The sequence below is a fragment of the Salvelinus alpinus genome, chromosome 11 (assembly GCF_045679555.1).
Source record: "Salvelinus alpinus chromosome 11, SLU_Salpinus.1, whole genome shotgun sequence".
NCBI lineage: Eukaryota > Metazoa > Chordata > Actinopteri > Salmoniformes > Salmonidae > Salvelinus > Salvelinus alpinus.
Genome location: NC_092096.1, coordinates 74,572,477 through 74,599,804, shown reverse-complemented (window position 1 = coordinate 74,599,804; position 27,328 = coordinate 74,572,477). Strand labels below are relative to the sequence as shown.

General features: G+C 44.7%; 1 protein-coding gene across 1 annotated transcript; it reads right to left on the bottom strand.

Annotated features, from left to right (window-relative positions):
* Positions 1-649: 649 nt before the first annotated feature.
* Positions 650-26,465, bottom strand: LOC139533378 (platelet glycoprotein Ib alpha chain). Its single transcript, XM_071331424.1, has 5 exons — positions 26,180-26,465; positions 23,457-23,633; positions 6,108-6,395; positions 5,050-5,235; positions 650-2,554 (listed from the first exon to the last, which is right to left on the bottom strand). Exons 2-5 carry the CDS (start codon positions 23,613-23,615, stop codon positions 650-652), a joined length of 2,538 nt encoding a protein of 845 aa, XP_071187525.1. The 5' UTR covers positions 23,616-23,633; positions 26,180-26,465.
* Positions 26,466-27,328: the final 863 nt, after the last annotated feature.

Below are 27,328 nucleotides of genomic sequence, written 5' to 3'. Positions count from 1 at the left end.
GACAGAGCTGACAGGATAGTAAAGGTCACTCTACACTGGGACAGAGCTGACAGGATAGTAAAGGTCACTCTACACTGGGACAGAGCTGACAGGATAGTAAAGGTCACTCTACACTGGGACAGAGCTGACAGGATAGTAAAGGTCACTCTACACTGGGACAGAGCTGACAGGATAGTAAAGGTCACTCTACACTGGGACAGAGCTGACCGTATAGTAAAGGTCACTCTACACTGGGACAGAGCTGACAGGATAGTAAAGGTCACTCTACACTGGGACAGAGCTGACAGGATAGTAAAGGTCACTCTACACTGGGACAGAGCTGACAGTATAGTAAAGGTCACTCTACACTGGGACAGAGCTAACAGGATAGTAAAGGTCACTCTACACTGGGACAGAGCTGACAGGATAGTAAAGGTCACTCTACACTGGGACAGCCATGTCACTTGGGATGATGTCAAATCAATCAATCAAATGTATTTTTGCAAGACCATTTTACATCATCAGTTTATCACAAAGTGCTTCATAGATACCCAGCCTAAAACCCAAAGAGCAAGCAGTGCAGAGGCAGAAGAAGAGTAGTTAGGAAAAGCTTCCTACAAAGCAGGAACCTAGGAAGAAACCTAGAGAGGATTTGGTGTGATGACATCCCTCAGGTGTGCCTCTCAGGTGGGGGGTTAGGGTGAGGGTCAGGTGGGGGGTTGCACCAAGGCATGCTGGGTAAGAGAGACCACCAGTCTCCCCCTCCGTTCCCCCTCTCCTCCCTCCTCTCTCCCCCAGGCATCTCCCATCCTCCCACCACCCATTCCTTCTCCTGCCCCTCTCTCTCCCTCCCTCTCGTCCCCTCTACACTCTCCTCCCTCAGAACCAAACTGTATCGCTTCTTAGCCTCTCTCCCTCCTCCTCCTCTCTCTCCACCTCCCTTCCTCCCTCCTTCCTCTGTCTGCCAGCTCTCCTCTACATCCCTCAGTCCCTCTATCTTCTCCTCCCTACTGTACACTCTGTAGAGACTCTTCCTATACACATCCTTCCTCTCCACCCCTCCCACTATTCCTCCCTCACTTTCTTCTTCTCCTCCCTCCCTCCTGTTTTTTAGTGACATCCCCACAGCTGTCCCTTCTATTGCTGAGTCCAACATCTCGATCACACTCTCTCCCTCCTCCCCCTCTCTTTCTCCCTCCTCTCTAGAGATGAATAGAACAGAGCGATAGATGGCATGCACCCCCCCTCCTCCACCCCCTCCTCCTAGAGGCAGGGATATGGCTTTGACTCCCCCGTTCTCCCCATTGACCTCCCCCTTGTCTCCCCCCTCGTGGCATTTGAACCTGAGCAGCCTGACTCCCCTCCCTCCCCCACCTCTCCCCCTGTTCAGTAGAGGCCTATAGACAGTCCTATACATCCTCCATAGCCATAGGCCGCTCACACACACCCACCCCCCAGACAGAACACACAACAACACACACCCTGCAAACAGCCACCAACAGAACACAGCTCTGCCTCCCGCCGCGCTACCACCCCCCCGTCCCAGCCGATCCCCCCAGGGACCTGAACCTCCAACCTGTCTGACTGTGGTCACTGGGGCGGTCAGGGTCTGGGATCTAGGTGGTGGGGGTTGAGTTGGGGTCCTAGGGGGTGGGGGTTGAGTTGGGGTCCTAGGGGGTTGAGTTGGGGTCCTAGGTGGCTGAGTTGGGGTTCTAGGGGGTTGAGTTGGGGTTCTAGGGGGTTGAGTTGGGGTTCTAGGGGGTTGAGTTGGGGTTCTAGGGGGTTGAGTTGGGGTTCTAGGGGGTTGAGTTGGGGTTCTATGGGGTTGAGTTGGGGTTCTAGGGGGTTGAGTTGGGGCTCTAGGGGGTTGAGTTGGGGTTCTAGGGGGTTGAGTTGGGGCTCTAGGTGTGACGGCTGTGGTCATGGTGGGGTGTGGTGAGAGTCTGGTAAATCCTCTATAGAGACCATGATGCTCCCAGCTGTTCCCTCCCCCAACCCTCCCCTCCTCTGTCTCCGCCCTGCTCTCCTCCCACTCCACCAGGATGGTCACTATCTCCCACCAAGACCATGTGACTGACTCATTCACCAGGAGGGGCAGGTGGGTGGGGTCGGTAGGGTCTAGAGGAGGGGTGGTGGGTTTCAGGGTAGCTGTGGTGGTAGTAGTGGGTACCACAGTAGTAGTAGTGGTAGCAGGAGTAGTGGGTACCACAGTAGTAGTAGTGGTAGCAGTGGTAGTAGGAGTAGTAGTGGTAGCAGGAGTAGTAGTGGTAGTAGGAGTAGTAGTGGTGGGGAAGGTAGTAGGAACTGTGGTTGTGGCTCCTGTGGTGGTAGTTCTGGTAGTAGTGGTGGTGGGGGGTAGTGTAGGGGTAAGTTGAGGTTCAGAGTCTCCAGGGGGGCCTTCGGGTTTGGCAACAGGTGAGCAGTACTCCTCATCCTCCAGCCCCACGATTGGTCGGCCGGCCAGGGAGGGAGGCGTGGCACAGGTAACACTCTCTTCGTCCGGGGTGATGATTATTCCATCCCTCGTGTACACGTTGAAGCCCTGATCATCCAGGTGTTTCTTCAGGTAACCCACCTTCAAATACAATACAACTTTATTAACCCACCTTCAAATACAATACAACTTTATTAACCCACCTTCAAAAACAATACCTTTTTATTAACCCACCTTCAAATACAATACAACTTTATTAACCCACCTTCAAAAACAATACCTTTTTATTAACCCACCTTCAAATACAATACAACTTTATTAACCCACCTTCAAAAACAATACAACTTTATTAACCCACCTACAAATACAATACAACTTTATTAACCCACCTTCAAATACAATACAACTTTATTAACCCACCTTCAAAAACAATACAACTTTATTAACCCACCTTCAAAAACAATACAACTTTATTAACCCACCTTCAAAAACAATACAACTTTATTAACCCACCTTCAAATACAATACAACTTTATTAACCCACCTTCAAAAACAATACCTTTTTATTAACCCACATTCAAATACAATACAACTTTATTAACCCACCTTCAAAAACAATACAACTTTATTTAAACACACCTAGAGAACGTACATTACAGGGTTCAAGACTAGAATAGAGAACATATCTTACAGGGTTCTAGACTAGAGAACGTACATTACAGGGTTCAAGACTAGAATAGAAAACATACCTTACAGGGTTCTAGACTAGAGAACGTACATTACAGGGTTCTAGACTAGAATAGAGAACATACCTTAAAGAGTTCTAGACTAGAGAACGTACATTACATGGTTCGAGACTAGAATAGAAAACATACGTTACAGGGTTCTAGACTAGAATAAAAAACATACCTTAAAAGGTTCTAGACTAGACTAGAGAACATACCTTACAGGGTTTTAGACTAGAATAGAGAACATACCATACAGGGTTCTAGACTAGAATAGAGAACATAACTTACAGGGTTCTAGACTAGAATAGAGAACATAACTTACAGGGTTCTAGACTAGAATAGAAAACATACCTTAAAAGGTTCGGGACTAGACTAGAGAACATCTTACAGGGTTGTAGACTAGAATAGAGAACACACTTTACAGGGATCTAGACTAGATAACCTACCTTACAGGGATCTTGACTAGACAATGTACATTACAGGGTTCTAGACTAGAATAGAGAACACACCTTACAGGGTTCTTGACTAGAATAGAAAACATACCTTAAAAGGTTCTAGACTAGACTAGAGAACATCTTACAGGGTTCTAGACTATAAAAGAAAACATACATTAAAAGGTTCTAGACTAGACTAGAGAACGTACATTCTAGACTAGAATAGAGAACACACCTTAAAAGGTTCTAGACTAGACTAGAGAATGTACATTACAGGGTTCAAGACTAGAATAGAGAACATACCTTACAGGGTTCTAGACTAGAATAGAGAACACACCTTAGAGGGTTCTAGACTAGAATAGAAAACATACCTTAAAAGGTTCTAGACTAGACTAGAGAACATACCTTACAGGGTTCTAGACTAGAATAGAGAACACACCTTACGGGGTTCTAGACTAGAATATGAAACATACCTTAAAAGGTTCTAGACTAGACTAGAGAACATACCTTACAAGGTTCTAGACTAGGCTAGAGAACATACCTTACAGGGTTCTGACTAGAGAACTTACCTTACAGGGCTCTAAACTAGGCTAGAGAACGTACCTTACAGGGCTCTAGCGACTAGTGAACATGCCTTACATGCCTTACTAGAACACTGGTTCTAGATTAGAGATTTTACACTTTACAGGGTTCTTGACTACATAACATACCTTACATGGTTCTAGACTAGACCAACAAACATACCTTACAGGGTTCTAGACTAGAACAGAGAACATACCTTATATGGTTCTAGACTAGAGAATTAACTTTACAGGGTTCTAGACTAGAAAAGAGAACATACCTAATAGGGTTCTAGACTAAATAATTAACTTTACAGAGTTTTAGACTAGAGAATGTACCTTACAGGCTTCTTGACTAGAGAACATACCTTACAGGGTTCTAGACTATAGAACGTACCTTACAGGGTTCTAGATACAAGATAATGTGCCTTAAATGGTTCTACAGCACGTACTTTACAGGGTTATAGACTAGAGAACACACCTTACATGGTTCTAGACTAGAGAACATACCTTACAAGGTTCTAGACTAGAGAACATAATATATGTTATGTGTTGTTGTTTGTGTCGCACTGCTTTGCTTTATCTTGGCCAGGTCGCAGTTGTAAATGAGAACTTGTTCTCAACTAGCCTACCTGGTTAAATAAAGGTGAAATAAAAATAAATAAAAAATTAAATATGGGTTTCTAGACTAGACTAGATAATGTACTTTACAGGGTTCTAGACTAGAGAGCATACCTTACAGAGTTCTAGACTAGAGAACATACCTTACAGGGTTCTAGACTAGAGAACATACCGTACAGGGTTATAGACTAGAGAACATACCTTACAGGGTTATAGACTAGATAACATACCTTTCAGGGTTCTAGACTAGAGAACATACCTTACAAGGTTATAGACTAGACTAGAGAATGTACCTTACAGAAGCAGGCCCAGGGGTTCTGCGACAGGTAGGTGTAGGGAACGTCAGGTTTGGCAGAGAACCACTGGTCAGGCATGGTTCTGATGCGGTTCTGCTCTAGAATCAGGGTTTCGATGGCCGGGAGGGAGCGAAACATCAGAGGGGGCAGAACAGAGATACGGTTCTGAGAAAGTTCCAGGATCTAGAACAAACAACAACAGGGGTGTTAATTGACTTACTAGCTGACTGACTAACTAACTAACTGACTAACTAACTGACAAACTAACTGACTGACTAGCTAACTGACTATCCTACTAGCTGCCTGACTAGCTAACTAGCTGACTAACTAACTGACTAGCTAACTGACTAACTGACTGACTAGCTAGCTAACTAACTAACTTACTAACTAACTTCCTGACTAACTGACTAGCTAAATAACTAACTGACTGACAAGCTAACTAACTAGCTAACTTACTGACTGACTAGCTAACTGACTGACTAGATAACTAACTAGCTGCCTGAATAGCTAACTAGCTAACTAACTGACTGACTAGCTAACTAACTAACTAGCTGCCTGCCTAGCTAACTATCTGACTAAGTAACTGACTAGCTAACTGACTAACTGACTGACTAGCTAGCTAGCTAACTAACTAACTTACTGACTAACTGACTAGCTAAATAACTAACTGACTGACAAGCTAAGTAACTAGCTAACGTACTGACTAGCTAACTGACTGACTAGATAACTAACTAGCTAACTAACGGACTATATAACTGACTGACTAGCTAACTAACTAACTAACTCGATAGCTAAATAGCTAGCTAACTTACTGACTAGCTAACTAACTAACTGATTAGCTAACTAACTAACTAACTGGCTGACTAGCTAACTGACTGACTAGCTAACAAAAAAATGGACTGACTAGCTAACTAACTAGCTAATCAGGTAACCAAACAATTAACCAATAAACAAATCAACTAATTAACTAAGTGGCGTACTGACCTGTAGCAGCCTGAGCCCAGAGAAGGACAGGTTAACCAATAAACAAATCAACTAATGAACTAAGTACTGACCTGTAGCAGCCTGAGCCCAGAGAAGGACAGGTCATCTAGTGTCTCCAGGACGTTCTGGTCCAGATAGAGTTCTAGCAGGCCCGGCGTGGCCCTGAAGGAGTGAGGGGGCAAGGTTCTAATGCGGTTCCCTACCAGACGTAGAACCCCCAGGGTGGGGAGAACCGGGCCGGGGGACAGGGGAACCTCTGGAACTGCGTTGTGGCTCAGATCTATCTCATAGAGCTCTGGGAAGTGACTATAGGAGGACCAGGTTAGACTGGAGAACAGGTTCTGGGTGAAGATCAGCACCTAGAACACAGGAGAGATGATGATAATGTAGTATAGTATAGTAGAGGAGTGTTTATTTTATATATTTTAACCTTTATTTTAACAGAGAAGACATATTTAAATACAATACAAATATGCCCTGTAAATACAATATAAATATACCCTGTATATACAATATAAATATGCCCTGTATATACAATATAAATATGCCCTGTAAATACAATATAAATATACCCTGTATATACAATATAAATATGCCCTGTATATACAATATAAATATGCCCTGTAAATACAATATAAATATGCCCTGTAAATACAATATAAATACGCCCTGTATATACACCATAAATACCCCCTGTATATACAATATAAATATGCCCTGTATATACAAAATAAATATGCCCTGTATATACACCATAAATATGCCCTGTATATACAATATAAATATGCCCTGTAAATACAATATAAATATGCCCTGTAAATACAATATAAATACGCCCTGTATATACAATATAAATATGCCCTGTAAATACAATATAAATACGCCCTGTATATACAATATAAATATGCCCTGTATATACAATATAAATATGCCCTGTAAATACAATATAAATATGCCCTGTATATACAATATAAATATGCCCTGTAAATACAATATAAATACGCCCTGTATATACAATATAAATACGCCCTGTATATACAATATAAATATGCCCTGTATATACAATATAAATATGCCCTGTAAATACAATATAAATATGCCCTGTAAATACAATAGAAATACGCCCTGTATATACAATAGAAATATGCCCTGTATATACAATATAAATATGCCCTGTATATACAATATAAATATGCCCTGTATATACACCTCCATAGATCTGCTATGGCCTTCGTCACTTCCTGTTGAATCTGCAGACGTGTTGCTGTGCGTTTTGTTGCTGTGCGTTTTGCTGCCAACTTTACTTTTTTTTGTTTTGTTTTTGTTTTTAATTACCGTTTATATTTTTAGTTTTTCCATCGCAACTTTTTTCCCTCATTCAACTTTTTCACTCCGGACGCTTTATCTGGACATGGTTCGTCAACACCTTCAACAGCCGAAGCTAAGTAGTAACATTAACATGATGTCTTCTAACTGCATTCGCTGTACTCATAATATACAGGAGAATGATCGCCTTACGGCGAGAATAGCTGTGCTACAAGCCCAGCTTCAGACGCAATCGTTAGGCAAGGGTAATTTCAGTGTAGGAAAGGAAGAAACAGCGTCTGTGCCACCAGTAAGTACAGATAGTAACGTTAGTATAAATCCCCCCGCACAGTCCCCGCAGCCGGACAACTTTCTCATGGCTTCTGGAGGGAAATGCTGTTGGAATGCTCAACCGGTGTCGCTCATTCAGCCGACAGAAACTTTCAACCGGTTCTCCCCATTATGTAGCGAGTCGGAGTCTGAGGCCGAGTCTTCTCTTGTCTCTACTCCTCCCGTTACGGGGTCTGAGACGCCGAAGGCTCCCACCATTAGCTCTGACAAATTGAAAACCCTAGTCATTGGCGACTCCATTACCCGCAGTATTAGACTTAAAGCGAATCACCCAGCGATCATACACTGTTTACCAGGGGGCAGGGCTACCGACGTTAAGGCTAATCTAAAGATGGTGCTGGCTAAAGATAAATCTGGCGAGTGTAGAGAGTATAGAGATATTGTTATCCACGTCGGCACCAACGATGTTAGGATGAAACAGTCAGAGGTCACCAAGTGCAACATAGCTTCAGCGTGTAAATCAGCTAGAAAGATGTGTCGGCATCGAGTAATTGTCTCTGGCCCCCTCCCAGTTAGGGGGAGTGACGAGCTCTACAGCAGAGTCTCAGCACTCAGTCGCTGGTTGAAAACTGTTTTCTGCCCCTCCCAAAAGATAGAATTTGTAGATAATTGGCCCTCTTTCTGGGACTCTCCCACAAACAGGACCAAGCCTGACCTGCTGAGGAGTGACGGACTCCATCCTAGCTGGAGGGGTGCTCTCATCTTATCTACCAACATAGATAGGGCTCTAACTCCTCTAGCCCCACAATGAAATAGGGTGCAGGCCAGGCAGCAGGATGTTAGCCAACCTGCCAGCTTAGTGGAGTCTGCCAATAGCACAGTCAGTGTAGTCAGCTCAGCCATACCCATTGAGACTGTGTCTGTGCCTCGACCTAGGTTGGGCAAAACTAAACATGGTGGTGTTCGCCTTAGCAATCTTATTAGGATAAAGACCTCCTCCATTCCTGCCATTATTGAAAGAGATCGTGATACCTCACATCTCAAAATAGGGTTACTTAATGTTAGATCCCTCACTTCAAAGGCAGTCATAGTCAATGAACTAATCACTGATCATAATCTTGATGTGATTGGCCTGACTGAAACATGGCTTAAGCCTGATGAATTTACTGTGTTAAATGAGGCCTCACCTCCTGGTTACACTAGTGACCATATCCCCCGTGCATCCCGCAAAGGCGGAGGTGTTGCTAACATTTACGATAGCAAATTTCAATTTACCAAAAACAAAATGGCGTTTTCGTCTTTTGAGCTTCTAGTCATGAAATCTATGCAGCCTACTCAATCACTTTTTATAGCTACTGTTTACAGGCCTCCTGGGCCATATACAGCGTTCCTCTCTGAGTTTCCTGAATTCCTATCAGACCTTGTAGTCATAGCAGATCATATTCTAATTTTTGGTGATTTTAATATTCACATGGAGAAGTCCACAGACCCACTCCAAAAGTCTTTCGGAGCCATCATCGACTCAGTGGGTTTTGTCCAACATGTCTCTGGACCTACTCACTGCCACAGTCATACTCTGGACCTAGTTTTGTCCCATGGAATAAATGTTGAAGATCTTAATGTTTTTCCACATAATCCTGGACTATCGGACCACCATTTTATTACGTTTGCAATCGCAACAAATAATCTGCTCAGACCCCAACCAAGGAGCATCAAAAGTCGTGCTATAAATTCTCAGACAACACAAAAATTCCTTGATGCCCTCCCAGACTCCTTCTGCCTACCCAAGGACGTCAGAGGACAAAAATCAGTTAACCACCTAACTGAGGAACTCAATTTAACCTTGCGCAATACCCTAGATGCAGTTGCACCCCTAAAAACGAAAAAGATTTGTCATAAGAAACTAGCTCCCTGGTATACAGAAAATACCCGAGCTTTGAAGCAAGCTTCCAGGAAATTGGAACGGAAATGGCGCCACACCAAACTAGAAGTCTTCCGACTAGCTTGGAAAGACAGTACCGTGCAGTACCGAAGAGCCCTCACTGCTGCTCGATCATCCTACTTTTCCAACTTAATCGAGGAAAATAAGAACAATCCAAAATTTCTTTTTGATACTGTTGCGAAACTAACTAAAAAGCAGCATTCCCCAAGAGAGGATGGCTTTCACTTCAGCAGTAATAAATTCATGAACTTCTTTGAGGAAAAGATCATGACCATTAGAAAGCAAATTACGGACTCCTCTTTGAATCTGCGTATTCCTCCAGGGCTTAGCTGTCCTGGATCTGCACAGCTCTGCGAGGGCCTGGGATCGGGAGAGACACTTAAGTGTTTTAGTACTATATCTCTTGACACAATGATGAAAATAATCATGGCCTCTAAACCTTCAAGCTGCATACTGGATCCTATTCCTACTAAACTGCTGAAGGAGCTGCTTCCTGTGCTTGACCCTCCTATGTTGAACATAATAAACAGCTCTCTATCCACCGGATGTGTACCAAACTCACTAAAAGTGGCAGTGATAAAGCCTCTCTTGAAAAAGCCAAACCTTGACCCGGAAAATATAAAAAACTATCGGCCTATATCGAATCTTCCATTCCTCTCAAAAATTTTAGAAAAAGCTGTTGCGCAGCAACTCACTGCCTTTCTGAAGACAAACAATGTATACGAAATGCTTCAGTCTGGTTTTAGACCCCATCATAGCACTGAGACTGCACTTGTGAAGGTGGTAAATGACCTTTTAATGGCGTCAGACCGAGGCTCTGCATCTGTCCTCGTGCTACTAGACCTTAGTGCTGCCTTTGACACCATCGATCACCACATTCTTTTGGAGAGACTGGAAACCCAAATTGGTCTACACGGACAAGTTCTGGCCTGGTTTAGATCTTACCTGTCGGAAAGATATCAGTTTGTCTCTGTGAATGGTCTGTCCTCTGACAAATCAACTGTACATTTCGGTGTTCCTCAAGGTTCCGTTTTAGGACCACTATTGTTTTCACTATATATTTTACCTCTTGGGGATGTTATTCGAAAACATAATGTTAACTTTCACTGCTATGCGGATGACACACAGCTGTACATTTCAATGAAACATGGTGAAGCCCCAAAATTGCCCTCGCTAGAAGCCTGTGTTTCAGACATAAGGAAGTGGATGGCTGAAAACTTTCTACTTTTAAACTCGGACAAAACAGAGATGCTTGTTCTAGGTCCCAAGAAACAAAGAGATCTTCTGTTAAATCGGACAATTCATCTTGATGGTTGTAAAGTCGTCTCAAATAAAACTGTGAAGGACCTCGGCGTTACTCTTGACCCTGATCTCTCTTTTGACGAACATATCAAGACTGTTTCAAGGACAGCTTTTTTCCATCTACGTAACATTGCAAAAATCAGAAATTTTCTGTCCAAAAATGATGCAGAAAAATTAATCCATGCATTTGTTACTTCTAGGTTAGACTACTGCAATGCTCTACTTTCCGGCTACCCGGATAAAGCACTAAATAAACTTCAGTTAGTGCTAAATACGGCTGCTAGAATCCTGACTAGAACCAAGAAATTTGATCATATTACTCCAGTGCTAGCTTCCCTACACTGGCTTCCTGTTAAGGCAAGGGCTGATTTCAAGGTTTTACTGTTAACCTATAAAGCGTTACATGGGCTTGCTCCTACCTATCTTTCCGAGTTGGTCCTGCCGTACATACCAATACGTACGCTACGGTCACAAGACGCAGGCCTCCTAATTGTCCCTAGAATTTCTAAGCAAACAGCGGGAGGCAGGGCTTTCTCCTATAGATCTCCATTTTTATGGAACAGTCTGCCTACCCATGTGAGAGACGCAGACTCGGTCTCAACCTTTAAGTCTTTACTGAAGACTTATCTCTTCAGTAGGTCATATGATTGAGTGTAGTCTGGCCCAGGAGTGTGAAGGTGAACGGAAAGGCTCTGGAGCAACGAACCGCCCTTGCTGTCTCTGCCAGGCCGGTTCCCCTCTCTCCACTGGGATTCTCTGCCTCTAACCCTGTTACAGGGGCTGAGTCACTGGCTTGCTGGTGCTCTTTCATGCCGTCCCTAGGAGGGGTGCGTCACTTGAGTGGGTTGAGTTACTGACGTGATCTTCCTGTCTGGGTTGGCGCCCCCCCTTGGTTTGTGCTGTGGTGGAGACCTTTGTGGGCTATACTCGGCCTTGTCTCAGGATTGTAAGTTGGTGGTTGAGGATTTCCCTCTAGTGGTGCGGGGGCTGTGCTTTGGTAAAGTGGGTGGGGTTATATCCTTCCTGTTTGGCCCTGTTCGGGGGTTTCTTCGGATGGGGCCACAGTGTCTCCTGACCGCTCCTGTCTCAGCCTCCAGTATTTATGCTGCAGTAGTTTATGTGTTGGGGGGCTAGGGTCAGTTGGTTACCTGGAGTACTTCTCCTGTCTTATCCAGTGTCCTGTGTGAATTTAAGTATGCTCTCTCTAATTCTCTCGTTCTCTCTTTCTCTCTGAGAACCTGAGCCCTAGGACCATATGTCAGGACTACCGGGCATGATGACACCTTGCTGTCCCCAGTCCGCCTGGCCTTGCTGCTATTCCAGTTTCAACTGTTCTGCCTGCGGTTACGGAACCCCTACCTGTCCCAGACCTGCTGTTTTCAACTCTTAATGATCGGCTATGAAAAGCCAACTGAGATTTATTCCTGATTATTATTTGACCATGCTTGTCATTTATGAACATTTTGAAAATCTTGGCTCTCTCTAATTTTCTCCTTCTCTCTTTCTTTCTCTCGGAGGACCTGGGCCCTAGGACCATGCGTCGGGACTGCCGCCCGTGGTGACTCCTTGCTGTCCCCAGTCCGCCTGGCCTTGCTGCTATTCCAGTTTCAGCTGTTCTGCCTGCGGTTATGGAACCGCCACCTGTCCCAGACCTGTTGTTTTTCAACTCTTGATGATCGGCTATGAAAAGCCAACTGAAAATTATTCATGATTATTATTTGACCATGCTTGTCACTTATGAACATTTTTGAACATCTTGGCATAGTTCTGTTATAATCTCCACCCGGCACAGCCAGAAGAGGACTGGCCACCCCTCATAGCCTGGTTCCTCTCTAGGTTTCTTCCTAGGTTTTGGCCTTTCTAGGGAGTTTTTCCTAGCCACCGTGCTTCTACACCTGCATTACTAGCTGTTTGGGGTTTTAGGCTGGGTGTCTGTACAGCACTTCGAGATATTAGCTGATGTACGAAGGGCTATATAAAATAAAATTGATTGATAAAATAAATTGATTGATATACAATATAAATACGCCCTGTATTTACATACATACAATATAAATAAAATTAAATGTTATTAGTCACATGCGCTAAATACAACAGGTGTAGTAGACCTTACAGTGAAATGCTGAATACAACAGGTGTAGTAGACCTCACAGTGAAATGCTGAATACAACAGGTGTAGTAGACCTCACAGTGAAATGCTTACTCCCCTAACAAACAACGCAGTTTTAAAAAATACGGATAAGAATAAGAAATAAAAGTAACAATTAATTGAAGAGCAGCAGTAAAATAACAATAGCGAGATTATATACAGGGGGGTACCGGTACAGAGTCAATGTGCGGGGGCACCGTTTAGTTGAGGTAATATGTACATGTAGGTAGAGTTATTAAAGTGACTATGCATAGATGGTAACAACAGAGAGTAGCAGCGGTGTAAAATAGAGGGAAGGGGGGGAAAAGCAAATAGTCTGGGTAGACATTTGATTAGATGTTCAGGAGTCTTATTGCTTGGGTGTAGAAGCTGTTTAGAAGCCTCTTGGACCTAGACTTGGCGCTCCGGTATCGTTTGCCATGCGGTAGCAGCGAGAACAGTCTATGACTAGGGTGGCTGACAATTTTTAGGGCCTTCCTCTGACACCGCCTGGTATAGAGGTCCTGGATTGCAGGAAGCTTGGCCCCAGTGATGTACTGGGCCGTTCGCATTACCCTCTGTAGTGCCTTGCGGTTGCAGGCCGAGCAGTTGCCATACCAGGCAGTGACGCAACCAGTCAGGATGCTCTCGATGGTGCAGCTGTAGAACCTTTTGAGGATCTGAGGACCCATGGCAAATCTTTTCAGTCTCCTGAAGGGGAATAGGTTTTGTCATGCCCTCTTCACGACTGTCTTGGTGTGCTTGGACCATGTTAGTTTGTTGGTGACGTGGACACCAAGGAACTTGAAGCTCTCAACCTGCTCCACTGCTGCCCTGTCGATGAGAATGGGGGTGTGCTCGGTCCTCTTTTTCCTGTACTCCACAATCATCTCCTTTGTCTTGATCATGTTGAGGGAGACGTTGTTGTCCTGGCACCACACGGCCAGGTCTCTGACCTCTTCCCTATAGGCGGTCTCGTCGTTTTCCGTGATCAGGCCTACCACTGTTGTGTCATCGGCAAACTTAATGATGGTGTTGGAGTCGTGCCTGGCCGTGCAGTCATGCGTGAACAGGAAGTACAGGAGGGGACTGAGCACGCACCCCTGAGGGACCCCTGTGTTGAGGATCAAAGTGGCAGATGTGTTGTTACCTACCCTTACCACCTGTAGACGGCCTGCCAGGAAGTCCAGGATCCCGTTGCAGAGGGAGGTGTTGAGTCCCAGGGTCCATAGCTTATTGATGAGCTTTGAGAGTACTATGGGGTTGAACGCTGAGCTGTGATCAATGAATAGCATTCTCACATCGGTGTTCCTTTTGTCCAGGTGGGAAAGGGCAGTGTGGAGAGTGCAATAGAGATTGCATCATCTGTGGATCTGTTGGGTTGGTATGCAAATTAGAGTGGGTCTAGGATTTCTGGAATAATGGTGTTGATGTGGTCCATGACCAGCCTTTCAAAGCACTTCATGGCTACAGACGTGAGTGCTACGGATTGGTAGTAATTTAGGCAGGTTAGCTTAGTGTTCTTGGGCACAATCACTATGGTGGTCTGCTTAAAACATGTTGGTATTACAGACTCGGACAGGGAGAGGTTGAAAATGTCAGCGAAGACACTTGCCAGTTGGTCAGCGCAGGCTCACAGTACACGTCCTGGTAATCCGTCTGGCTCTGCGGCCTTGTGAATGTTGACCTGTTTATAAGTCTTACTCACATCAGCTGCGGAGAGCGTGATCACACAGTCTTCCGGAACAGCTGGTGCTCTAATGCATGTTTTAGTGTTATTTACCTTATTATTTAGGCTCGTGTCACTGGGCAGCTCTCGGCTGTGCTTAACCTTTCTTGTCTGTAATGGTTTGCAAACCCTGCCACATCCGACGAGCATCAGAGCAGGTGTAGTACGATTCGATCTTAGTCCTGTATTGATGCTTTGCCTATTTGATGGTTCGTCGGAGTACATAGCTGAATTTCTTATAAGCTTCCGGGTTAGATTCCCGCTCCTTGAAAACGGCAGCTCAAGCCTTTAGCTCAGTGCGGATGTTACCTGTAATACATGGCTTCTGGTTGGGGTATGTGCGTAAGCTCACTGTGGGGATGACGTCATCGATGCACTTATTGATGAAGGCAGTGACTGATGTGATGTACTCCTTAATGCCATCGGAGGAATCCCGGAACATATTCCAGTCTGTGCTACAAAACAGTCCTGTAGCTTAGCATCTGCTTCATCTGACCACTTTTTCATTGATCTTGTCACTGGTGCTTCCTCGTTTAATTTTTGCTTGTAAGCAGGAATCAGGAGGATAGAATTATGGTCAGATTTGCCAAATGGAGGGTGAGAGAGAGCCTTGTACGCGTCTCTGTGTGTGGAGTAAAGGTGGTCCAGAGTTTTTTCCCTCTGGTTGCACATTTAACATGCTGATAGAAATTTGGTAAAACGGATTTCCAGCGTTAAAGTCCCCGGCTACTAGGAGCGCCGCCTCTGGGTGAATGTTTGCTTACGGCGGAATACAGCTCATTCAATGCTGTCTTAGTGCCAGCCTCAGTCTGTGGTGGTATGTAAACAGCTACGAAAAACAAGGATGAAAACTCTCGAGGTAGATAGTGTGGTCTACAGCTTATCATGAGATACTCTACCTCAGGTGAGCAATAGCTCGAGAATTCCTTAGATATCGTGCACCAGCTGTTATTTACAAAAATACATAGACCACCGCCCCTTGTCTTACCAGAAGCCGCTGTTCTATCCTGCTGGTACATCGTATAACCAGCCAGCTGTATGTTGACAGTGTCGTCGTTCAGCCACAACTCTGTGAAGCGTAAGATATTACAGTTTTGAATGTCCCATTGGTAGTTTAATCTTCCGCGTAGTTCATTGATTTTATTCTCCAAAGATTGCACGTTTGCTAGCAGAATGGAAGGAAGTGGGGGTTTATTCAATCGCCTACGAATTCTCAGAAGGCAGCCCGCCCTCTGGCCCCTTTTTCTCCGCCTCCTCTTCACGCAAATCACGGGGATCTGAGCCTGTTCCCGAGAAAGCAGTATATAATTCGCATCGGGCTCGTCAGACTCGTTACAGGAAAAAAGGATTCTGACAGTCCGTGGTGAGTAATCGCAGTCCTGATGTCCAGAAGTTATTTTAGGTCATAAGAGACAGTACCAGCAACATTATGTACAAAATAAGTTTAAAAAAGTTACAAACAAAGCAAATAAACAAAGAAAAAAACAATCAGTTGAATCAAACCGCAGCCTTCTTCTCCGGTGCCATTGTTACAAATATACACATTATACCCCCCAAAAAATATATACACATTAAAATACATGTGTAAATATTTGTATGAACATAACAAGATTCAACAACTGGGACATAAACTGAACAAGTTCCACAGACATGTGTCTAACAGAAATGGAATAATGTGTCCCTGAACAAAGGGGGGGTCAAAATCAAAAGTAACAGTCAGTATCTGGTGTGGCCTCATGGACTGCACCAGATTTGCCAGTTCTTGCTGTGAGATGTTACCCCGCTCTTCCACCAAGGCACCTGCAAGTTCCCGGACATTTCTGGGGGGAATGGCCCTAACCCCCACCCTCCGATCCAACAGGTCCCAGACATGCTCAATGGAATTGAGATCCGGGCTCTTCGCTGGCCATGGCAGAACACTGGCATTCCTGTCTTGCAGGAAATCAGCCATACTGCTCGTTCTGTGCGTGGTGGCATTGTCATGCTGGAGGGTCATGTCAGGATGAGCCTGCAGGAAGGGTACCACATGAGGGAGGAGGATGTCTTCCCTGTAACGCACAGCATTGAGATTGCTTGCAATCACAACAAGCTCAGTCTGATGATGCTGTGATACACTGCCCCAGACCATGACGGACCCTCCACCTCCAAATCGATCCCGCTCCAGAGTACAGGCCTCGGTGTAACGCTCCTTCCTTTGACGATAAATGTGAATCCGACCATCACCCCTGGTGAGACAAAACTACGACTCGTCAGTGAAGAGCACTTTTTGCCAGTCCTGTCTGGTCCAGCGACGGTGGGTTTGTGCCCATAATCGACATTGTTAACGGTGATGTTTGGTGAGGACCTGCCTTACAACAGGCCTACAAGCCCTCAGTCCAGCCTCTCTCAGCCTATTGCGGACAGTCTGAGCACTGATGGAGGGAGTGTGCGTTCCTGGTGTAACTCGGGCAGTTGTTGTTGCCATCCTGTACCTGTCCCGCAGGTGTGATGTTCAGATGTACCGATCTGTGCAGGTGTTGTTACACGTGGTCTGCCACTGCGAGGACGATCAGCTGTCTGTCCTGTCTCCCTGTAGCGCTGTCTTAGGCGTCTCACAGTACGGATATTGCAATTTATTGCCCTGGCCATATCTGCAGTCCTCATGTCTACTTGCAACATGCCTTAGGCATGTTCACGCAGATGAGCAGGGACCCTGGGCATCTTTCTTTTGGTGTTTTTCAGAGTCAGTAGAAAGGCCTCTTTAGTCTCCTAAGTTTACATAACTGTGACTTTAATTGCCTACCGTCTGTAAGCTGTTAGTGTCTTAACCACCATTCCACAGGTGCATGTTCATGAATTGTTTATGGTTCATTGAACAAGCATGGGAAACAGTGTTTAAACTGTTTACAATGAAGATTGTGAAGTTATTTGGATTTTTACGAATTTTGTTTGGAAGACTGTCCTGAAAAAGGGTTTATTTTTTTGCTGAGTTTATATGAGCCAGGTGATGTTGCAGCCTGGAAAGAGGAAGGAGAGGTTCTGGAAAGAGGAGGAGAGGTTCTGGAAAGAGGAGGAGAGGTTCTGGAAAGAGGAGGAGAGGTTCTGGAAAGAGGAGGAGAGCTTCTGGAAAGAGGAGGAGAGGTTCTGGAAAGAGGAAGGAGAGGTTCTGGAAAGAGGAGGAGAGGTTCTGGAAAGAGGAGGAGAGGTTCTGGAAAGGGGAGGAGAGCTTCTGGAAAGAGGAGGAGAGGTTCTGGAAAGGGGAGGAGAGGTTCTGGAAAGAGGAGGAGAGCTTCTGGAAAGAGGAGGAGAGGTTCTGGAAAGGGGAGGAGAGATTCTGGAAAGAGGAAGGAGAGGTTCTGGAAAGAGGAAGGAAAGGTTCTAGAAAGAGGAGGAGAGGTTCTGGAAAGAGGAGGAGAGGTTCTGGAAAGGCGTGAGTGTGATGCAAAAGGAGGAGAGAGTTAGAGAAAGATAGCAAGTAGAGAGGAGCCAAATTCAGAAAGTCATTTATGTCGGAGATTCATTGGAGAAAGAGAACGTGCTAGTTCTGGAAGAGGTTTGTTCCATACCACCGACTGACTGTCATTTGGCCCTTGGGATTGCCATGAGTTCAATCGATGGTGCTAGCTACCCGCCGGAGTGATGCTAGCTAGCTACCCGCCGGAGTGATGCCAGCTAGCTACCCGCCGGAGTGATGCCAGCTAGCTACCCGCCGGAGTGATGCCAGCTAGCTACCCGCCGGAGTGATGCCAGCTAGCTACCCGCCGGAGTGATGCCAGCTAGCTACCCGCCGGAGTGATGCCAGCTAGCTACCCGCCGGAGTGATGCCAGCTAGCAAAAAGAAACATTCGGCGCCAACAGAGATGGCCGCCTCGCTTCGCGTTCTTAGGAAACTATGCAGTATTTTGTTTTTTTATGTATTTTTCTTACACTGTTACCCCAGGAAATCTTAAGTCTTATTACATACAGCCGGGAGGAACTATTGGATATAAGAGCAAAGTCAATTTACCAACATTATGACCAGGAATACAACTTTCCCAAAGCGGATCCTCTGTTTGGTCCACAACCGAGGACAATGGATCGGATCCCAGCAGGCTAGCCGAAACAACAGCGCTGCAGAAGGGGCAGACAGAGCGGTCTTCTGGTCAGGCTCCGTAGACGGGCACATCGCCCACCACTCCCGAGTATACTACTCGCCAATGTCCAGTCTCTTGACAACAAGGTAGACGAAATCCGAGCAAGTGTTGCCTTCCAGAGAGACATCAGAGATTGTAACATTCTCTGTTTCACAGAAATATGCCTCACTCGGGATACGTTATCGGAGTCGGTACAGCCACCTGGTTTCTTCATGCATCGCGCCGACAGAAACAAACATCTCTCAGGTAAGAAGAGGGGCAGGGGTATGTGCCTTATGATTAACGAGACGTGGTGTGATCATAACAACATACAGGAACTCAAGTCCTTTTGGTCACCTGAACTAGAATTCCTTACAATCAAATGCCGACGCCATTATCTACCAAGAGAATTCTCTTCGATTGTAATCACAGTCATGTATATCCCCCCCCCCCCCCAAGCAGACACCTCGACGGCCCTGAAATAACTTCATTGGACTCTATGTAAACTGGAAACCACATATCCTGAGGCTGCATTTATTGTAGCTGGGGATTTTAACAAGGCTAATCTGAAAACAAGGCTCCCTAAATTTTATCAGCATATCGAATGCGCAACCCAGGCTGGCAAAATTCTGGATCATTTGTTACTCTAACTTCCGCGACGCATACAAAGCCCTCCCTCGCCCTCCTTTCGGCAAATCTGACCACGACTCCATTTTGTTGCTCCCAGCCTACAGACAGAAACTAAAACAAGAAACGCCCGTGCTCAGGTCTGTTCAATGCTGGTCCGACCAATCTGATTCCACGCTTCAAGATTCCTTCGATCACGTGGACTGGGATATGTTCCGGATAGCGTCGAACAACAACATTAATGTATACGCTGATTCGGTGAGCGAGTTTATTAGCAAGTGCATCGGTGATGTTGTACCCACGGCGACTATTAAAACCTTCCCAACCAGAAACTGTGGATTGATGGCAGCATTCGAGCAAAACTGAAAGCGTGAACCACTGCATTTAATCATGGCAAGGCGACCGGAAACATGACCGAATACAAACAGTGTAGCTATTCCCTCCGCAAGGCAATCAAACAAGCTAAGCGTCAGTATAGAAACAAAGTAGAGTCGCAATTCAACGGCTCAGACATGAGAGGTATGTGACCCTGTCGCGGACCCCGATGTCTTGCTCCCAGACAAACTAAACAACTTCTTTGCTCGCTTTGAGGACAATACAGTGCCACCGACACGGCTCGCTACCAAAACCTGCGGACTCTCCTTCACCGCAGCCAACATGAGTAAAACATTTAAACATGTTAACCCTCGCTAGGCTGCCGGCCCAGACAGCATCCCTAGCCGCATCCTCAGAGCATGCGCAGACCAGCTGGCTGGTGTGTTTACAGACATATTCAACCAATCCCTATCCCAGTCTGCTGTTCCCACATGCTTCAAGAGGGCAACCATTGTTCCTGTTCCCAAGAAAGCTAAGTTAACTGAGCTAAATGACTACTCACTTCCGTCATCATGAAGGGCTTTGAGAGACTAGTCAAGGATCATATCACCTCCAGCCTACCTGACACCCTAGACCCACTCCAATTTGCCTACCGCCCCAATAGGTCCACAGATGACGCAATCGCAATCACACTGCCCTAACCCATCTGGACAAGAGGAATACCTATGTAAGAATTCTGTTCATCGACTACAGCTCAGCATTTAACACCACAGTACCTCCCAAACTCGTCATTAAGCTCGAGGCCCTGGGTCTTGACCCCGCCCTGTGCAACTGGGTGCTGGACTTTCTGACGGGACTTCCTCAGGTGGTGAGGGTAGGAAACAACATCTCCACCCCGCTGATCCTCAACACTGGGGCCTCACAAGGGAGCGTTCTCAGCCCTCTCCTGTACTCCTTGTTCACCCACGACTGCGTGGCCATGCACACCTCGAACTCAATCATCAAGTTTGCAGACGACCCTACAGTGGTAGGCTTGATTACCAACAACGACGAGACGGCCTACAGGGAGGAGGTGAGGGCCCTCGGAGTGTGGTGTCAGGAAAATAACCTTACACTCAACGTCAACAAAACAAAGGAGATGATCGTGGACTTCAGGAAACAGCAGAGGGAGCACCCCCCTCTCCACATCGAAGGGACAGCAGTGGAGAAGGTGGAAAGTTTTAAGTTCCTCGGCGTACACACCACAGACAAACTGATATGGTCCACCCACACAGACAGCGTGGTGAAGAAGATGCAACAGCGCCTCTTCAACCTCAGGAGGCTGAAGAAATTTGGCTTGTCACCAAAAACACTCACAAACTTTTACAGATGCACAATCAAGAGCATCGTGTTCGGGCTGTATCACTGCCTGGTACGGCAACTGCTCCGCCCACAACTGTAAGGCTCTCCAGAGGGTAGTGAGGTCTGCACAACGCATCACCGGGGGCAAAATATCTGCCCTCCAGGACACCTACACCACCTGATGTCACAGGAAGGCCAAAAAGATCATCAAGGACAACAACCACCCGAGCCACTGCCTGTTCACCCCGCTATCATCCAGAAGGCGAGGTCAGTACAGGTGCATCAAAGCTGGGACCGAGAGACTGAAAAACAGCTTCTATCTCAAGGCCATCAGATGGCGAACGGCATAGCCATCGCTCATCCATATATTTATATGTACATATTCTTATTCATTCCTTTACACTTGTGTGTATAAGGTAGTTGTTGTTGAAATTGTTAGATTACTTGTTAGATATTACTGCATGGTCAGAACTAGAAGCACAAGCATTTCGCTACACTCGCATTAACATCTGCTAACCATGTGTATGTGACCAATACAATTTGATTTGATTTGATTTAGCTACCAGCCGGAGTGATGCTAGCTGTCTTCTGGCAGAGTGATGCTAGCTGTCTTCTGGCAGAGTGATGCTAGCTGTCTTCTGCCTGAGTGATGCTAGCTGTCTTCTGCCAGAGTGATGCTAGCTGTCTTCTGCCAGAGTGATGCTAGCTGTCTTCTGCCAGAGTGATGCTAGCTGTCTTCTGCCAGAGTGATGCTAGCTGTCTTCTGCCAGAGTGATGCTAGCTGTCTTCTGCCTGAGTGATGCTAGCTGTCTTCTGCCAGAGTGATGCTAGCTGTCTTCTGCCAGAGTGATGCTAGCTGTCTTCTGCCAGAGTGATGCTAGCTGTCTTCTGGCAGAGTGATGCTAGCTGTCTTCTGGCAGAGTGATGCTAGCTGTCTTCTGGCAGAGTGATGCTAGCTGTCTTCTGCCAGAGTGATGGACATCAAAGAATTGCTACCAACATCAAAAGAGAGCCGTGAATTCAAGTGTTTTAGTTATAAACTTTTCGTACTTTCTGATTACTTCCTGAAAGAAGAAGACATCTGAAGTTGTAGACTTTTTCAGTTGTTTGACATTACATAGCAGGGCACGGATGAGAAGGGACACTGTTAATAATGGACATTTAGGCCTAATTAGCCATTCAAAGGAGAAGAAAATGACTGTGACAACGTTGCAGACTACTTGTTTTATTTGAGTCCCTGACAGCTCTCACACAGACTCCATGAACACAGTAATGGGTATCATTCTTATTTGAGTCCCTGACAGCTCTCACACAGTCTCCATGAACACAGTAATGGGTATCATTCTTATTTGAGTCCCTGACAGCTCTCACACAGTCTCCATGAACACAGTCATGGGTATCATTCTTATTTGAGTCCCTGACAGCTCTCACACAGTCTCCATGAACACAGTAATGGGTATCATTCTTATTTGAGTCCCTGACAGCTCTCACACAGTCTCCATGAACACAGTAATGGGTATCATTCTTATTTGAGTCCCTGACAGCTCTCACACAGTCTCCATGAACACAGTAATGGGTATCATTCTTATTTGAGTCCCTGACAGCTCTCATACAGACTCCATGAACACAGTAATGGGTATCATTCGTTTTGCTTGTTATTGGGATATCGAGAGATCAATGCTGTAAGACTGCTAGGTTGGGTTGCTATGTTTTCATTGGTTGTCTTCAAGCTAGGCTACACATGAGGTAGGTTACAGTAGGCTATTCTGTGAACTGTGAAATTGTGCTTGTTGTGTTGTTGCCTAAAACTGACAATGTATTTTCATTATTTTCAAGCAGAACTGTCTTGTCATTACCACTGCCTTGGGGTAGGGGGCCTAACCTGTCTTCGGTATAGGGCTGTATTCCGGGTGGATGATCTATGCTATTAACCATACACTATGAGGGGCTCTATACAGTGAGTTATTCTGAACCTTTCACCCCCTACTATTAGGAAAGGTGCCACTACTATTAAGTAGTAGGTTAAATGTGGTTAAATGTGTTGGGCAACAGAGACACAGCTCTGGTTGTTACTCAACCTCTCAAGACTGATCTGAGAAAAACCCTACAGAAACAGCTATTTCCTACCTCTTACATGTAGAAAAAGCTAACTTTAAATCTTAGCTTCCATTCTACTCTACTTGTAGAGTAAGGTGGGGAGGAGAGTATTGTCCTGAACTTTCTTTTACAATCATTGGACTGAGAACCTATTCAGCGGTCCAGACAACTTCTGAAATCTTGGTTGAAGTCAGAATAACTATTGACTTTAGGTGACTTTCATTTAGTTGTTATAGAGATGTATAGCAGTACCCTGGTTGTTGTGTCGATGCTGGCGGGGACGTCACTAAGGTTGGTTGCCGTGCAGTTGACCCGGGGGCGGTGGTCCTTGTCACGGTCACTATGGCAACCAGTCATGGCATTGGAGCGGTGAGAGAAGGGGAGGAAGAGGAGGAGGAAGACGAGTGCCATGCTGACGGGCTGAAAAACCTAGAGGAGAAACAGGTGAGAGAACCATTAAGGCACCCATATGTAGTGCCCTACTTAACAGGACCCATAGTGGCTATATATACAGTCGTGGCCAAAAGTTTTGAGAATGACATAAATATTAATTTTCACAAAATCTGCTGACTTAGTTTGTATGATGGCAATTTGCATATACTCCAGAATGTTATGAAGAGTGATCAGATTAATTGCAAAGTCCCTCTTTGCCATGCTAACGAACTGAATCCCCAAAAAACATTTCCACTGCATTTCAGCCCTGCCACAAAAGGACCAGCTGACATCATGTCAGTGACTCTCTCGTTAACACAGGTGTGAGGACAAGGCTGGAGATCACTCTGTCATGCTGATTGAGTTCGAATAACAGACTGGAAGCTTCAAAAGGAGGGTGGTGCTTGAAATCATTTTTCTTCCTCTGTCAATCATGGTTACCTGCAAGGAAACACGTGCCGTCATCATTGCTTTGATCAAAAAGGGCTTCACAGGCAAGGATATTGCTGCCAGTAAGATTGCACCTAAATCTACCATTTATTGGATCATCAAGAACTTCAAGGAGAGTGGTTCAATTGTTGTGAAGAAGGCTTCAGGGCCCCCAAGAAAGGGGGGAAACATCAGGGACAGACTGACATTCTGCAAAAGGTGTGTGTCATGCCAACAGTAAAGCATCCTGAGACCATTCATGTGTGGGGTTGCTTCTCAGCCAAGGGAGTGGGCTCACTCACAATTTTGCCTAAGAACACAGCCATGAATAAAGAATGGTACCAACACATCCTCCAAGAACAACTTCTCCCAACCATCCAGGAACCGTTTGGTGACGAACAATGCCTTTTCCAGCATGATGGAGTACCTTGCCATAAGGCAAAAGTGATAACTAAGTGGCTCGGGGAACAAAACATCGATAGTTTGGGTCCATGGCCAGGAAACTCTCCAGACCTTAATGCCATTGAGAACTTGTGGTCAATCCTCAAGAGGCGGGTGGACAAATAAAAACCCACAAATTCTGACAAATTCCAAGCATTGATTATGCAAGAATGGGCTGCCATCAGTCAGGATGTGGCCCAGAAGTTAATTGACAGCATACCAGGGCAGATTGCAGAGGTCTTGAAAAAGAAGGGTCAACACTGCAAATATTGACTCTTTGCATCAACTTCATGTAATTGTCAATAAAACCCTTTGACACTTATGAAATGCTGGAAATTATACTTCAGTATTCCATAGTAACATCTGACAAAAATATCTAAAGACGCTGAAGCAGCAAACTTTGTGGAAATTAATATTGTTTCATTCTCAAAACTTTTGGCCAGGACTGTACAGTATATTCACTATAATATACACAGTCATTATATAGGGAATAGGGCTCTGGTCTAAAGTAGTGCACTATTAGGGAATAGGGCTCTGGTCTAAAGTAGTGCACTAGATAGGGAATAGGGTGCCATTGGGACACACTTCATGTTGATTGTGTTTCTACCATATTAGCAGGTTATTTATAACAGAGAGTAATGTGTCTACCATATTAGCAGGTTATTTATAACAGAGAGTAATGTTTCTACCATATTAGCAGGTAATTTATAACAGAGATTAATGTTTCTACCATATTAGCAGGTAATTTATAACAGAGATTAATGTTTCTACCATATTAGCAGGTCATTTATAACAGAGATTAATGTGTCTACCATATTATCAGGTTATTTATAACAGAGAGTAATGTTTCTACCATATTAGCAGGTCATTTATAACAGAGAGTAATGTGTGTCTACCATATTAGCAGGTTATTTATAACAGAGAGTAATGTGTCTACCATATTAGCAGGTTATTTATAACAGAGAGTAATGTGTGTCTACCATATTAGCAGGTTATTTATAACAGAGAGTAATGTTTCTAGCATATTAGCAGGTTATTTATAACAGAGATTAATGTGTCTACCATATTATCAGGTTATTTATAACAGAGAGTAATGTGTCTACCATATTAGCAGGTTATTTATAACAGAGATTAATGTGTCTACCATATTAGCAGGTCATTTATAACAGAGATTAATGTGTCTACCATATTAGCAGGTTATTTATAACAGAGAGTAATGTTTCTACCATATTAGCAGGTAATTTATAACAGAGATTAATGTTTCTACCATATTAGCAGGTAATTTATAACAGAGATTAATGTTTCTACCATATTAGCAGGTCATTTATAACAGAGATTAATGTGTCTACCATATTATCAGGTTATTTATAACAGAGAGTAATGTTTCTACCATATTAGCAGGTTATTTATAACAGAGATTAATGTTTCTACCATATTAGCAGGTTATTTATAACAGAGAGTAATGTGTCTACCGTATTAGCAGGTTATTTATAACAGAGAGTAATGTGTTTCTACCATATTAGCAGGTTATTTATAACAGAGATTAATGTTTCTACCATATTAGCAGGTTATTTATAACAGAGAGTAATGTGTTTCTACCATATTAGCAGGTTATTTATAACAGAGAGTAATGTTACTACCATATTAGCAGGTCATTTATAACAGAGATTTACCGTGTTGCTCCTCCTTAGTCTTCAATCTGCAGCTGGTCCAGAGTTTGACACTAACACTATAGCCGGCGGAAGATATACCCAACTGTCTGTGTGTGTGTGTGTGTGTGTCTGTGTGTGTGTGTGTTTCTGTGTGAATGCCGTGTGTGTGCTGTGTGTGTGCTGTGTATTGTGTGTATGTGTGTGTGCTGTGTATTGTGTGTACGTGTGTGTGCTGTGTATGTGTGTGTGCTGTGTATTGTGTGTATGTCTGTGTGTGAGTCTGTATGTGTGTGTGCTGTGTATGTGTGTGTGTCTGTGTGTGTGCTGTGTGTGTGTAGTGTATTGTGTGTATGTGTGCTGTGTATGTGTGTGTGCTGTGTATGTGTGTGTGTGTGTGTGTGTGTGTGTGTGTGTGTGTGTGTGTGTAGTGTATTGTGTGTATGTGTGCTGTGTGTGTCTAGTGTATTGTGTGTATGTGTGCTGTGTGTGTGTGTGTGTGTAGTGTATTGTGTGTATGTGTGTGTGCTGTGTATGTGTGTGTGCTGTGTGTGTGTGTGTGTGTGTAGTGTATTGTGTGTATGTGTGTGTGCTGTGTGTGTGTGTGTAGTGTATTGTGTGTATGTGTGCTGTGTGTGTGTGTAGTGTATTGTGTGTATGTGTGCTGTGTATGTGTGCTGTGTGTGTGTGTGTGTGTATGTGTGTGTGGTGTGGTGTGTGTGTGTGTGTGTGTGTGTGTAGTGTATTGTGTGTATGTGTGCTGTGTATGTGTGTGTGTAGTGTATTGTGTGTATGTGTGCTGTGTGTGTGTGTGTGTGTGTGTGTGTGTGTGTGTGTGTGTGCAGACCAGTGTTCTCTCTGTGAATGACAGACAGGAAGGAGATATGTCTGAGAGGAAAGCTGCCTGATAGCTGATTGGATATTGACTTCATGTCGCTCCAAAAAGACCCTACATCATATTTACACAAATACACTTATGCTTTGTCACACTTGTATCATTACACACCACACACACACACACACACACACACACACACACACACACACACACACACACACACACACACACACACACACACACACACACACACACACACACACACACACACACACACACACACACACACACACACACACAATACACACACATTACTCACCACACATTACACACAC